The sequence below is a fragment of the Hesperophylax consimilis genome, chromosome 13 (assembly GCF_061612785.1).
Source record: "Hesperophylax consimilis isolate HC1 chromosome 13, BYU_Hcon_1.0, whole genome shotgun sequence".
Classification (NCBI taxonomy): domain Eukaryota; kingdom Metazoa; phylum Arthropoda; class Insecta; order Trichoptera; family Limnephilidae; genus Hesperophylax; species Hesperophylax consimilis.
This window is the reverse complement of record NC_142848.1, coordinates 27,592,487-27,609,194: the sequence shown is the minus strand read 5'-3', so window position 1 is coordinate 27,609,194 and position 16,708 is coordinate 27,592,487. Positions and strand designations below refer to the sequence as shown.

The following is a 16,708-nucleotide window of genomic DNA, read 5'->3' as shown; positions in this document are numbered from 1 at the left end:
TGACCACTGAGCTATGGCGGCAATCCAGAGACGGCGCTTCACACCGTGTCATGTGACCTAAATCATGATATTCTTGCATAAATTCTTTGTACTTTTCCATCATATTAGGGTTTATAGAAAACTTCCTCTGCAGATTACAGAGTCTTTTTTCTGCCATAGGCAGTGTTTCGCCCAACTGTTTAATACAGGGGCGCTGCGGTAATCTTACCGTGAAACGACCCTCGTCATTTCTTTTATGCGTGTCCTTGAAATTTATTTCACATGCGCGCTCCTCGTGACTTCTATGCTTAGTAGGACTTAGTTCTTCTAATTTCCAAAAATTTTCAATTTGCTTGTGTATTAAGCTGAGTGAAAGATTACATGTTTTTACTGGCCTTTTTTTTGGAGTGAAGATTGGTCCGGATACTAGCCATCCGAATTCAGTTCGTTGCAGTATTGGTCCGGAATCCTGAATCTTCATCCGGTCAGAATGTAAAATCTCCCAGAAGGTGTCAGCCCCGATCAGCATGTCTATCGGGCCAGTTTCATTAAATGTAGGATCTGCCATCTGCAATCCTTAGGGAATGCTGGCATCCTTTTTCTGAAATGAGATTTGTGGTAGGTTAATGGTCACTTCCTCCAATACTAGGCATTCAATCCTCTTTGTGTAAGATGAATAATTGGAAGATATTTCTAAATCAGTAATGTTTTTGATATATAGAACTTTCTTATGAATACCTGTTATAGGTATATCCGCCTTCCTAATTTTTAATTGTAATTTAGTGGCAAACTCTTTGCTAACAAAATTAGATTGCGCACCTGAATCCAACAGAATTCTAGCCTTAATTAAATTTCCCTTTTTATTTCGTATATTAATTACCGCCGTGGATAATAAAATAAAATTGTTGGATGCTTTCGATGCATGATTACTAACTAAAGGCTCCTTAAGTGAAGTGCTACTTTCTTGATGATTTGGAGTTTTATCCTCATTCTGCAAATGTAACAAAGTATTGTGTGAATTCATACCACGCTTGCGACAGTTATATTTGCTTTTACAATCAGTAAATCTATGACCTACCGGTAAGCATTTTAGGCAAGCTTTTAACCGGCGTATTGTTGTAATTCTGTCTGTTGTTTCTAAATTTAAAAATTTTTGGCAATTATAAATTTTACGATTTTGATTACAATTTATACATTTTAATTTTTGCGAGGATATAGAAACCATGGCTTCCTTTTTAAAATTATGAGAAAATCCTTTGACTTGTGTATGTTGCTTATCGCTTGGCGTTGAAAATTCTAAAACCTGTACTCTGTCGTACAAACATTTCAGAAACTCTTCATAGGTAGGAATTTTATTTTTTATCGGATATTGTTCCCAGTGCATTCTGGTTTCACTATCCAATTTGTTTGATAAGATATATATTAACAATATGTCCCAACTTTCAGTGGGTAGATTTAGATTATTCAAAGCCTTTAAATGTAACTGTGCTTCATCTATCAATTTACACTTTTTTAAAACACTTTGTGGAAGTTGAAATTACACCGATTTTATTGTTGCTTTTTCCAAAGCTTATATTGCTACCGACACTCTGTGGAAATTACTCCACCAACGGAGAGCCAAATATAATTGTCACTTTGGGTTCCTTTAGCTAGAAACTATCCAAGAGAAGTGAGTTCCCTAATCAAAATTGGGACTTAAATAACATAATTTGGCTGCCTTTAAAGAAGGTGTAAACTAGCGCCATCTGTATTCTAAATCAGTTACTTTATATAAATTATAATTGGTTTGAAACTCGGAGCAAATTCGAACAGAACCACTGAAAAGGAACATTTCCAGAAAGGTGGCTAGAAGGTTTTACTAAGACACAGTTATTGTAGAATTTCAAAACAATGAGGACTTTTTGTACAAAATATCCCCATTTTCAGATATGAAAATCCCTACAAACAGACAATCAATTCTATTGACCTCTCTGATGCCTAGGACTCTAGGACTCAGGACTCTAGGACCCAGGAACATGTTATGTAAATTGGTGACAACTATTTTCTATAAAATCGGCATAGATCACATTTGTACGAATTATTTGTTGTTCGAGAGGCGGCAGTCTTGGCATTTACCTAACCTACAAACTATTCCCTTTCAGTCCCTGAGCTTCCAGCAGTTTCCATACCCCCCGTTTGAGCATGACGAGATGTTCTGGATCCGATTCAGCATTCTCCTCCCGGTGGCCAGTGTCCTGGGACTGCTGCCGGCCCTGGTGACCACCGTGGCACGCCTCGTGGCGGAGAAGATCTCCGGAATCAAGGTAAGCAGTCGGGCTTCTGGGAACTAGTAGTCAAAAGGTCTTTTGTGAATTGTCGACATCACTTTTAAATTTTTTAATATAACAGCTCGCAAGAGCACCCCTGTCTGTTCAGTGTAAAGATAGGGGAAATATACCGCCACCCGGTTGGGTAGGGTTGTGAGGCGGGTTAAGGTAGGGGCTGTAGGAAGGGATTTATTAATGAAGCTCGTTCCACATACGAGCCGACTTATACAAGAACAAGTCAAAGAAACGACACCCATTCTCATGAAGCCAACATCAACCATGAAAGGGTGTTCCGCTCGTGTATGTTTAGTTTCAAGCATGTGCACCTGTGCTCAGGGGATCAATGCTACTACCGCTTCTGAGCAGGCTCCATTGAAATACCTGTAGAACAGACTCAGCTTGGCTACATTGCTTCTGTGCATTAGAGATGGCAATCGGTCTTTTAAAAACCGATTATCAATGTGAAGGACTGCCCTCCTTTGCACAGAATTAAGCAGGTTTAACAAGTATTTCGGAGCTCCAGCCTAGAGGTGGCTCTCAATTATTGGATGCTTTAAATCGATATAAATCACACTATTATAGTTTTACCATTACTTTTACCTTGTCCATCAAACTAGCATTAGTTACAAAATTTTATTTTATTACAGAACCAATTAATTATGATTTCTTTCTAGTCCAGTCAAGATGTACATCCGTGCTTGCAAAAGGTCCAGTCATTCTGAATTTTTTATATGTTGTTAGGACCTAAACCAGTATTAAAAAAAAAATTTTGCAACTTCGAAAGTGCTGTGCGAGCGGCGGTGGACCTAAAAAACCAGGAAATTTTCGGATTTTTTTCAGTTTTTGCTCAATATCTCAGTAAAGGAAGGGTCTGACCGGTAAAGTCTGTATACATACTTTTAAAGAAGACTAAATTTGCTATAATTTGAGACCAAAGCAAGCTATATAAAGCCATTGGTTTTCAAGATACAGTTCTTCAAAAATAGGCAATTTTTTCCAAAAAGTGAAATTTTTTCGAAATGGTCACTTATTTTGTAAAATAATTTCTAAAATACGCATCTCACGTCAAATATTGTATGAAATAAAGTTGTTGTAAATTTAATAAGCTTTTATTTGAGACTAAATTGATATCTGTAGACTAAACGGTTATCTCAAAAATGGCAGATAACCAAAAACAGTCACATGTGGGTTTTGGGTGAAATGCAAATAAACTGTTCTCGCGTCTTTTTATGGTTATATTGTGCTGTGAAGTAAATCCATTAATCATCGTGGGTTTATCCTAGGGTTATAATACAATTACGACTATTTCAAATTTCAAGTACCCATTAGTACCTATACCCATGGGTACCCATATGAATGGGCACGCATATTCACGAGCTGTTCGAGCCCACATTTTGGCAAACCTCACACTGGCCAGCATTGTTTTTTATGAGGTTGACATAACTCCTGAGGAGCGAGGCGAGACTGAAAAATTGCTGCGAGACACTGAAAGGTCTCTCACTATATCAGCAGAAGAAATTGATACCTACCAAATACTAAAGGCAAAATTTAAAAGTGCCTTGGAGAAAATTAAAGCGAATGGTCCAACATCACAGCTGTGGATCCAATACTTTCGTATGACCACTTTGATCAAACTATTCATCCAGGCAGAGCGTGCTGGTGTTTGGAACCTTCATTTGTACACTGTCCACAAGATGCTCCCTTTTTTCCACGCAGCTGGACATTTTTTGTATGATAAGAGCGCGCACCTCTATCTTCAGGATATGATGGCTCTATAAGATCGGATGGATAAAAGTGAATACGACATGTATCACATGTATTACATGAATCACAAACGGATCCTTCACCATTTGCCGGTCTGACAAGTTTTGGTCTGGGTTGTGGTCAGACCTAACAATTGAGCAGAAGCTGATGCGATCCATGAAAACCTACGGTGGGTAGACCCAACGATGAGGAATCTCCGAAAGTGTTCTGGCAAGGTGGACAACAGGAATGGTGTTTATGTTGAACATTTGTGAAGAACTGGAAAGTTTTTGCAGCTTATCATGTCATACTGGAGAGCAGCATGTAGACATGAGACCTTCTCGAATCATCCGAGATAATAGTGATGTGGAAAAACTAAAAAACTGGTTTGCTCTCCACCCTCCATTTCCTAAAACTGACAGTTTAATTTCTATCAGTAGTGGTTTACTGGCAGGTCCTGAAATTAATTGCCACACAGCCCAGAGAGTTGGAACGGAAGGAGTAATGAAAATTGTGGGGAAAATGTACGACAAGGTAGTAATAAAACAGAAAAATAAAGTTACCACGCTGGCATCGATCACCTCAACCGTTAAACTGCCGGACAAAAACAGAAGAGTGGATGTGGATCCGCTCACAATTTTTCAGCGAGTGTGTATTGCAAAGAAATCTGAACAGGATTTACAGGATGACTTCAAGTATGAGTTGGCCCCGTTCCCGATGTCTCTGTTCAATGCACAAGGGATGCGCAAGGGCACAAAATCTACTCTGTACTCTGCCTTCACTCCTCTTTCCAGCCACACGCCGATAGATGCCAGCACTCACGTCACTTTGGATGTTGGCTACCTCTTGCACAAGGTCGTGTGGCGGAAAAGCACGGTTCGAGCACTTTTGGCGCGTTATACCACCTACGTCCGAAACCACTTTGGGAAGAACGTCTCCATCGTTTTTGACGGCTACCCCGAAGATGCTACCAAAAAAAAACACCAAAACAGCGGAACGACTCCGGCGCTACGCAGCTCATTCCAGCTACGAATTGACTTTCGATGAATCCACAGTAATTCAAATTGCTCAAGAGCATGTTTTGGGCAATGAAAACAATAAGAGACGCCTTATAACTCTTCTCTGTGACGCCTTTCAGAAGGAGGGAGTAGAAGTGGCGGTTGCCGAAGAAGATGCTGATCGAGAGATCGTCATGATGGCGTTATCAAAAAAAGCAGATGCCGATCGGGTCGTCATAGTGGGAGAAGATGTCGACCTGCTCGTTCTTCTCAATGGTTTAGGCGCTGAAGAGACAAACGTCTTTAGAAGAGCACGAAGGGAGAAGCTGGTTGCTGTCACTACTCTACGACCTCCTACAACAACCAGGACTCCCGACAATTACCAGGAACGGTACTATTTACCCACGCGTTTGCCGGGTGCGATACCACCTCAGCACCGTTTGGCCAAGGAAAGACCAAAATCAGCACACTTCTGAGCAAGAGTGAACCACTTGCTGAGCAAGTGGAGGTCTTCCTTCGGCCAGACTCTACCTCACAAGCCATGAGTGAAGCAGGCATCAAGTGCTTCATGGCTCTATATGGGGGTGACATCGCGAGGGATACTTTGGATTTCCTGAGGTATAAGACGTTTGTCACTTCAACAAACATAAACCTCGCCCGTTTGCCACCGACGGAAGATGCTGCAGGCCACCATGCAGCAAGGTGCTACCTCCAAGTGCAGAAGTGGCGGGGAGTCAACTTGAATCCCACTGAATGGGGGTGGAAGCTGTCTTCTCAAGTACTCACCCCCATCCCCACCACGATGGATCCCGCACCTCCTGCCCTTTTGCGAAAAATTTCGTGTAAATGCAATAAAGGATGCTCTGGGAGCTGCTCGTGTAGAAAGGCTGGGCTCCACTGCTCAGTCCTCTGTCAGTCATGCGGTGGCAAATTTTGCATTAACGTCCCGGATGTGGAGCTGAAATGCTCGGACGATGAAGATGACCCGACTACAGACTGGGCGCCTCTCCCAGCTAAGATAAAAAAAAAGACATGATTTGGCAACCAAGACACAATACCTACATGATTTATATTAGTTTTATTTTTTTGTGTACATGTAATTTGTCCTTATAGTAGGTACCATGATGTTTGTACAAGCATTTTGGTATGTAGGTATATAAAACAATGTTTGAAGATGACGTAATTCCCGATAGATGTAATATCTTTTCTTTTTTTCATCAAATATCTGTTAACTGTTTGATAAATAAAAACATTAAAAAACGTGAGAACAGTTTATTTGCATTTCACCCAAAATCCACTTTTGACTGTTTTTGGTTATCTGCCATTTTTGAGAGAACCGTTTAGTCTACAGATATCAATCTAGTCTTAAATAAAAGATTATTAAATTTACAACAACTTTGTTTTATACAATATTTGACGTGAGATGCGTATTTTAGAAATTATTTTACAAAATAAGTGACCATTTCGAAAAAATTTCACTTTTTGGAAAAAATTGCCTATTTTTGAAGAACTGTATCTTGAAAACCAATGGCTTTATATAGCTTGCTTTGGTCTCAAATTATAGCAAATTTAGTCTTCTTTAAAAGTATGTATACAGACTTTACCGGTCAGACCCTTCCTTTACTGAGATATTGAGCAAAAACTGAAAAAAATCCGAAAATTTCCTGGTTTTTTAGGTCCACCGCCGCTCGCACAGCACTTTCGAAGTTGCAAAATTTTTTTTTTAATACTGGTTTAGGTCCTAACAACATATAAAAAATTCAGAATGACTGGACCTTTTGCAAGCACAACCTCCTTTTCATGTTTAACTTGACTGGACTATTCCTTCAACAATACGATTAATTAATATCAATGACAAAAATAATTATTGCTGACTCATGATTTTAAAAAATATATCCTTAACAGATTAATTTATTTTCATGATTTGTTTCCTTATATTTTTATCATAATGCATACCAATTAAATTTACTATATTAATTACCACATTTTACTGTGTAAATGATTTATTTTATGTATGTTATTATGCTTTCTCCAAATACTTAGATTTCATAGCCTTCCTCGTTGCCGTTCCCCGCCCACATCGCAAATTCTTTTTTGCGTTATTTAAGTTATTTTTGTCAATTAAGAGTCGCGATTCAATTTCACAATGTTTTTTGTTTCATTCTTCAGCTTCCTAACTTCCAAATTGAATTATTTTTTTATCAATCCAGTACACCACTACATGCAAGGGTCTCTTTAAAATGATTTATTTGTACTTAAGAATTTATTATTTAACTCGTTGGCTGCTGATCACTCCCATGGGAGTTGCATTTTTGCCTTCCTAGGTGCCGCTCACTCCTATGGGTGGACCGATTCGAATGACTGTTTTTGCATTCCTAGGTGCCGCTCACTCCTATGGGTGGACCGATTCGAATGACTCTTTTTGCATTCCTAGGTGCCGCTCACTCCTATGGGTGGACCGATTCGAATGACTCTTTTTGCATTCCTAGGTGCCGCTCACTCCTATGGGTGGACCGATTCGAATGACTGTTTTTGCATTCCTAGGTGCCGCTGACTCCTATGGGTGGACCGATTCGAATGACTCTTTTTGCATTCCTAGGTGCCGCTCACTCCTATGGGTGGACCGATTCGAATGACTCTTTTTACATTCCTAGGTGCCGCTCACTCCTATGGGTGGACCGATTCGAATGACTGTTTTTGCATTCCTAGGTGCCGCTCACTCCTATGGGTGGACCGATTCGAATGACTCTTTTTGCATTCCTAGGTGCCGCTCACTCCTATGGGTGGACCGATTCGAATGACTCTTTTTGCATTCCGAAAACGGTCGCGTATGCCAAACACAATACCAACCTGGCAGTTTGCGTTTGTGTTATATGCTGTCCATAAAACATAGTTAGGAGGGGAAGGAGATGGAGAGAAAGGTGGGTTCGTAGCCAAGGATCGTAAGCACTCGACCACGGAGGCTGTCAGTACAAAGCCTTCAGCGAACAACTTGAAAACAATGTTTTATTTTATTCCTTTAGATTTACACACAGTACAATATGATACAAGATATAATTAAAATATTTTTAGTGATTATAGATTATTGTACCTTATCAGGTCGAAATTATTGGTTCCTAACTAGGCAAATTGCCCGTTCCAAGGAACCAAAATATGTGAGAGTAAGTGTGTGATTTGTCTATGTCTATAATATATCTGATTAACCCTTAAATGCATACTGTTGCAAAACGGCAACATACCGTTCAAACCACCTTTAACTCTTTGGTGTATACTTAATGCATGCCGTTTTAGAATTATCAAGTTCACGGTACTATATTTTATCGAGTGACATCACCTTTTTTTTCTTTCGTGAATGTCAAATGTCACTTTTTCTTTAACAAAGTGAAGATTCTCGAAAATTGGTTGGAGGTTAGAATTACAGTTTGGTTTTGCTGTTATTATTTTGATTTTCTTAGGTAAGTAGATACAATAATACAATACTTATATGTAATAACTCGTATTTTTCCCGTACACTTATTAGTTTTGAACAATTTTTTTAGGTGTTTTATTTTTTTTTCATACGTAAATTGTTCATATTATTTTTTATTAAATACATGGTGTTGTAAATCTGCAACAATTTTTTTTTAATCAAATATCATTAAAAAATTACAAAAAAAATTAATTCTTTATATTTCCTTGCATGCATGTAAATATCTACAAAATATATTTTTTTCAAGAAAAATTAATAAATCATGCATTTAAGGGTTAATGTTTTAATTTGTAATGTTTAATCGTTACAATCTTATGATAGAATCGAACTTGAGCTGTTGTGTATGAGCAATAATTGGAATAGTGGAAGATACATATAGTGTGTGATTAGTCTATGTCTATTTATCACATAAGTAACAGCCCTTTCGGCAGAAAAGGTTTTGTACCCTTCTATGTTTCCGTATTTAATTTTTTTTAAAGAAAGACAAACATTCCGGATTATGAAGACCTTCAATCACTATAAGCAGAAAATATTGCTTGTGCAATGATGGTGCTTTTGGCTTCTAACTGATCTGAACAGACTACAAGGGGTGTTCAGCACAGCAGCTCGCGGACCAGTTATTTCGGAGAAACTGAACAATTATTCACATCGATTTTATTAAAATACAAATATGAAATACGAATCGGGCATTTATTACAGAGAATTATTTTTTTCCGAGACAGGAATTATTTATACGCTGGCAACATTTCGTATTTTCATTAGCTTGTCGAAACTTATTTCACGCCATCGTTGATTGTTTGTGATAATTGTGATTCTTCATTGTTTAGAGTTTCTCAATTTTATTTAAAACTTACAATGGATTCCAACCTACTGTAAGTAATGTAAATTATACACTATTTGCCATAATGAACTTTGTGAATAAATAATATAACCTTGTAGGTATTTAATTAAATTATCAAATTTATTCATTACAAAAGTATTTTAGTAAACCTTTATGTACTTGTCGGCAGTAATATTAGGCTAGCATTACACTTGTAAGTTTTTTCGTAAATTTACGACTTCTAGCCAATGGGCATCTTGCATTTTGAAAATCCAATGCGCCCATTGGCTAGAAGTCGTAAATTTACGAAAAAACTTACAAGTGTAATGCTAGCCTTAGCCAGTGTTTTTAATAATCGCTGAGGAATGAGACTAAGACGGGTTGTTTCAGAGAATTTGAACAATTCTTTAAATTTCAACGTTCATTTTCGGGTTCTGTGAAAGTCCCATTCAAGTTCTGTTATTATATTATAGGCTAGTACATAGTAGCTTGACAGAACTGAAATAATAATAGAACTTGAAAAAGTCTTTCACAGAACTTGAAAATTAACTTTGAAATTTGAAGAATTGTTCAAATTCTCCAAAACAACCCGTCCTAAACGGGAACTTTCTAAAATCATTGCATTTTATTCCTTCTGGAATGCTCAGTTCCGCTATGTAATGAATTATGGCGGCGGTTTTTGTTGTTGTTTATTTTTATACGTAATTATGTTTTATGTGCATGTATTCTGCCACTTTAATAACTTTTTATTGAGGAAGTGTTGTCATGTGTAAAAAATTATCTAGCGGGAACATGGGGATGGATTCGGACAACACCGGGGCTTCGCCGTCTGCACGTTTCTTGAAACAGACCGTTCTTTCATCGCCCCCCAGCGGGCCTTCCTGTGGGGCTCCCTGGAGGAAAATGTTTTTAAACATTGGCCTCACACCGTGGCAGAACTCAAGGATCGAATTCGGAAGGAAATTGTCACTATACCTGTCGAGATGTGCCAAAATGCCACTGAAAACTTCAGAAATCGCCTTCATCAATGTATCGCTGCTGGGGGCTATCATCTTTCTGATGTCATCTTCATGACTTGATACATAAAACGGCATGATGTACCGAATAAAATAAAATGAACCCCATTTCTGTAAGTTTTGCTTCAAAACTGCACTGTCTATTTTGCCGCACCTTGTAAATATAATATTTTACATGAACATTTAAGTTCATATCAGAGATTCCTTGTTACGATCTCATTACTTATAAATATGAAATCTGTTTTTAGGAAACGATGCAATTTGTTCTGCAGCTGAGTGCGATCGGTTTGAGTTGTTGGTGAGGAAATATAGCCAAATTCTCACCAACAAAGAGACTGACGCTGTCAGCTTCAAACAACGAGAGGTAACACGGTTAACCATTGTATCCGAATTTAATGGTGATGGATTTTTCCACCATTCTGTCGAACAGCTTCGAGCTCGGTTTGAAAGTATGAAGCGTCGGGCGAGACAGGTTGGAATCTTTTTCTCAATTAGTATTAATCAAAACGGCGTTAAATTAACTGTTGCATTTAGTAATTGTTTGCCCTGACTCTTTGTTTAATTCATTCAGGTATATATGTTTATTAATTGACATTTAATAATGCTTCAAGGATGGTAGCAGAGAAATCCAGGAGAAAAGGACTAGCGGTGGACCTCCTGCAGCAACACCAAGAGAGCATAATGGCCTCTTCTATTGACGGTCTCCCCAGTATGTTTGACGTCAACACTTTGGTGCTGCGGGAGCTGGTGGTGGAGGGGAGTTTGATCAGTGCCACCGCCGAGGTTTATTACAGTTTTTTACGTTTTTTAAGCTACCCGGTCGCTGAATCAACCAAGAATCCAAAAATTTATTTCCTCTCCTTTGAAACGTAAGCAAATTTGTTGAATGATTTTATTTTATATATGAGTTACATATATTTGTTGAATGATTTTATATAAACGTATTTTATTTTATATATATTTGTTGAATGATTTTAATAAAACCTTAAGGGCGCTGTGTTACGTGTTAAGTATTATCAGCCTTGGCGCCTTGGAGGTTGGCGTCCGGAGTAAACTGCTCCAATTGCGCCCGCACTAGACCGGCGCTGAATCTACTGTATCACATTTGTAAATGCACTTAAAGAAAAATACCTCGTTGCATCTTTAACTTTGTTCATTTCAGCTTCAGAAAACTCAATCCGCAAACCTATTCCCGCCCTCTGAAATGTAAGCAATTTTTATTGAATAAGTTTAACAATCAGTAGTGTACTTGAAAATTAGATGAACGGAAGTTGGATGACTATTAATAATTGTTTTTTATCTCTCCCTCTGAATCACCTTACAATAATGATAGTGAGTTTATATAATTATTCTCAAGGTTTAGCAACAAAATATATATTTTTGCATAGTAATTAATAATATATGCATGTCATACAATATTATGCATGGCGTATTCGGGGTTTTTATATGATGCATATTTTTAAAGCTATGTGATTTTTTACTTTTTATGTGATGTATAATCTTTTTTTCTTCCATTATTATTTTTGTCAATTATTTTTAGAACAGGATTGATGAATGCATTCGCACACTACAAACTAGTCCATTATATCATAATAGTCTAGTGTATATTATGTTCCTAATTGTTTATTTCCCTTTATGTAAGTACGTATTATTTTTGTAAATTATTCTTTCTTCTGAGAGTATTTTGGTGTTATTTGACTGTTTTCAGGGCTTTAATGAAAAATAAATAATCACAACCCATAAATATGTATTTATTGTCTTATTTTAAATGTAATTGTATTGTATTGTTTTTTTATTTTTGTTCAAACTGCTTATGTTATAAAGTGTGCCTGCTCTCAACGCATGAGTTACTATAACTACAGGAGATACGCACAGCATTTCACCAATGTACTTAAATGCAATCAATAAAGATCAATAAATATTATTAAAAAACCCTTAACAAGATATAAAATATATTAATTTGTTATTAACCAGAGATACTAATACTCTACACGATTTGGCATTTTTATACAAATTACATAGTTACACGTATGATTTGAGATTTTCACGGCCAAAAGTATTATAGTGATTTATTTTTGGGGCATTATGCCATGTTGCGCGACCTCCTTCTTTAGCTAACGTTTCAGACAGTATTGCAGTGTCCATCATCAGGGCAGATGTGTAATACACATGATGATTATGAATGCAGATGTGAATGTAGCGAAACACGGCATAATACCCCAAAAACAAATCACTATAAAATTAGTTAATCTTCCAGAGTTGTTCTTTGTTTATTCGTCAAAACAAACTATTTTATTCATTTCCCAGTCCACAGACTACAGAGGTTTGGACATAAATTCAGTTCGGTCGAAATTTTAATTTATTCTGTATTGATTGGAAGTTTCTAACTAATGGAATAGTAAATAATTACCAAATGAAATAATTATTATTTATGTTGATTTTTGCTTTATACAGTAGGTAGTATAGGTACCGATGCTTATTTCTCTTTTCTTTTAATTTGTTATATTATTTTGATATATTTTGTTCCTCTCTTATATAAAATAATATAATACATGTTGGTACTTTATTTATTTCATGTAATTAGATAGAAGAATGCAGTTACAGTTAGGTTATTCACATTCAATAAAGATCTAATAAATATTATATGAGATAGTTGTTGAAAACATTTCTAATAGTATGCATTCTATATTATTATTATCAAAGTAATTTACGGTTTATAAACATCAAATATGTAAAACGTTATAAATAAATAGAAGAATTATCAATACATTGATTATACATAGAGATGGAAAAATTACGTTTTAACTAAAAACGCGAAAAAATATTTATTGTTCGAAAATAGGGCATTTATAAGTTTTCTTTGCGTTTCAAGGCATTTGAAAGTGTTTCCAGTGATTTCTATTTCGCGAATTAACGCGAAAAACGTGATTTTGGCCGTATTTCAGCTAAATTATTCTATATAGCGAAATAGGCGCGAATTTCCCGAAAATACCGGGTATTGACTGACAAGCGTACGAGAATGAAGGAGCCCACTATTGAAACGTGCGCAATGCTATCATTCAATCAGTAAAGTGCCTTTTCCATTGTTTTTTGTATTTACCTGTATTTCAAATATGCCTACTTTATTTCATTTTTGGAAGCCTGTCCTACCTCTTTTTACAATTTTGTTACTATTTTATGTGTAAATATTTAATATTTTTAATTTATACTGTACGCTGAATTTAAATGCTTTCCGAGAATATAGCGTATTTCAGAAGTCAAAGAACCATACAAATTGGAGAAGCTGATACAGTAATATTTAGTCCAGTACAACTAAAGAAGAATTGAGAAAAATGCATAACGAAGGTAGTTTCATGTGAATGTGCAGGGAAAAGTATTATGCCTACTTTATTTCATTTTTGGAAGCCTTTCCTACGATTTTTTATAATTTTGTTACTATTTTATGTGTAAATATTTAATATTTTTGTACTGTAGGCTAAAATTGCTTTTTGACATTACACAATTTGTGCGAAATAAATGACGCCTATTGATGTTAATCGCAATCTGCATTTGTTGTGTTTGTGTTCGACCCGTACTTAGAGTTTCCTTCCTTATTAATTTAATATTAAAATTAATTATTTATAATCTTTCACGTGGAAATACTTGCAAATGAAGGTTAAACATATATTTTACCAAAAATACTTAAAATATGCGCTTTCTATTTTGCTACAAAACGCTAAATTATGCCTCAAAATGCTATAAAACGCTAAATTTCCAATTGTTAATGCTAAAAAATCTGAAAATTAATGCTAAATTTTGCCATCTCTAATTATACATACTCCTTATTTTCTTTTACATTTATACTTTTTATACTTATTTTAATTTCTTCTATATTTCATACTTGATTTATTATTTTAATGTAATCTATATATGTAACCAACATGTGCCTAGCTTGGTGGTCTTAACATACCCAATAATTGTAATAACCAACAAAACACTGAATAAAGAAAATTAAAAAAAAAAAATTAATGATTAAAGGATTATTTTGTACTGGTCATTTTAAATAAAGATATTATTATTTTGAAATTCCAAATACTTTTATTATCTTCACTCTTATACCAAGAGGTAAATTGTACGCATGTGTTGATTCTCCAGGCGGCAGATGTTACAATGCAGAGAGTGTTAAGATTTAGTCGTCATTTCTATCGTCTCATGGATCGGTAAAGAATCCTTATAAACCGAGTTCTGCGTAGAAAAGTAAGGTTCATAGTTTTTACCTACCTTACCTACATTTACCTACATTACCCACATTTACTTACCTACCTACCGAATCCAAATAACACACAGTAAAAGTGACCCGTTAAAAACTTGTCTTAATTGTGTATATCGGTGAACGATACAATTCGAAATAGTTTGCGAGATTTACCCAAGTATTCACTGCATCAATTGTGATATGAATTTTGTGCGTTGAAGCGAGATTACTTAGTGATTTTTAAATAATTAACATCGCAAAATAGTAACAGTGAAATTGACATCTATTTACTATCTAAGTGAATCTCTTGTGGTTGGCCAACTCCACCGCCATCTTTCCAACTCGGGCCGTTCGGCTTGCTTGCTTTCGCTGTTTCAGACCGCTCTTGCGCATCATATTGTTTTCTGCCAAACTAACAATCTACTGCGAGGGTGACCAAGATACACTAAATACAATAGCAAGGTCCATAAACAAAATGAATAATGCACCTGAAGATATTAACCCAGAAGAAGATGTTTTTACAAAATTTGCGTCTTATGTAGATTAGCTCGAGAAAATAAAAACCTAAATACTCGAAAATATTGATAAAAATATGTCTGAATTTCAAAAAAACAACCAAATTTATTTGTCAAAAATATGTTGACATAATTACTCTCTAAGACTTCATGAATGAGGTTAAAGCAGAAGTTGAAAGCTTAAAAAATGATTTGGCAAATAAAATTATTAAACATAAGGAAACTAGAATGGCTTGCTTAGAACAGTCTAATCTCAATGACTATTGAAATAACAGGAATTGAGGAAAATATTGATAAACATCCCAAAATAACTGTTATAAAACTAATAAAAAATGCTAATATCCAAATAAGTACAGAGGATATTACATTATCAATAAGACAGTATGACAGAAGACCAGGTCATCTGTCCAAATAAGTACAGAAGACATTACATCATCAATATGACAGAAGACCTGGTCATCTGTCTAAATAAGTACAGAGGATATTACATCAGCAATAAGACAATATGACAGAAGACCAGGTCATCTGTCCAAATAAGTACAGAGGATATTACATCATCAATAAGACAATATGACAGAAGACCAGGTCATCTGTCCAAATAAGTACAGAGGATATTACATTATCAATATGACAGAAGACCAGGTCATCTGTCCAAATAAGTACAGAGGATATTACATTATCAATATGACATAAGACCAGGTCATCTGTCCAAATAAATACAGAGGATATTACATCATCAATATGACAGAAGACCTGGTCATCTGTCTAAATAAGTACAGAGGATATTACATCAGCAATAAGACAATATGACAGAAGACCAGGTCATCTGTCTAAATAAGTACAGAGGATATTCCATCATCAATAAGACAATATGACAGAAGACCTGGTCATCTGTCTAAATAAGTACAGAGGATATTACATCAGCAATATGACAGAAAACCAGGTCATCTGTCCAAATAAGTACAGAGGATATTACATCATCAATATGACATAAGACCTGGTCATCTGTCTAAATAAGTACAGAGGATATTACATCAGCAATAAAACAATATGACAGAAGACCAGGTCATCTGTCTAAATAAGTACAGAGGATATTACATCAGCAATATGACAGAAAACCAGGTCATCTGTCCAAATAAGTACAGAGGATATTACATCATCAATATGACATAAGACCTGGTCATCTGTCTAAATAAGTACAGAGGATATTACATCAGCAATAAAACAATATGACAGAAGACCAGGTCATCTGTCTAAATAAGTACAGAGGATATTACATCAGCAATATGACAGAAAACCAGGTTATCTGGAAAAAATTCTCCTAAAAATTAGAAATCCAGAAACAAAATTAAAACTATTGATGAACAAGAAGGTGATCTCAAACCGTGAGCAAATGATATTCCTAGGAGAGTCCCTATCTCCTTATTTTAAGGAACTGCTTTGGATAACTAAAATAAAGGGAAGAGAATTCAAATACAAATATATTTGGTTTAAAAATGGATCCATTCTAATGAAAGAAGATGAAGGCAAAAAATCAGAGAAATAAAACAAGAAGAAGACCTCAATAGAATATAGAAGTTGAATGGTAAAAGGCACTGACAATACTTAAAGCATTAAAAATGAATATTGAT

General features: G+C 35.8%; 1 protein-coding gene across 1 annotated transcript in view; it reads left to right on the top strand.

Annotated features, from left to right (window-relative positions):
• The window catches only part of LOC149418700 (phospholipid-transporting ATPase ABCA3-like), a 79,643-nt gene that overhangs the window by 17,094 nt on the left and 45,841 nt on the right, over positions 1–16,708 (top strand). Inside the window, exon 6 of the mRNA XM_089639150.1 lies at positions 2,121–2,282. Within this exon, the coding sequence (XP_089495276.1) occupies positions 2,121–2,282 (162 nt within the window). The remainder of the gene's footprint in view (positions 1–2,120; positions 2,283–16,708) is intronic.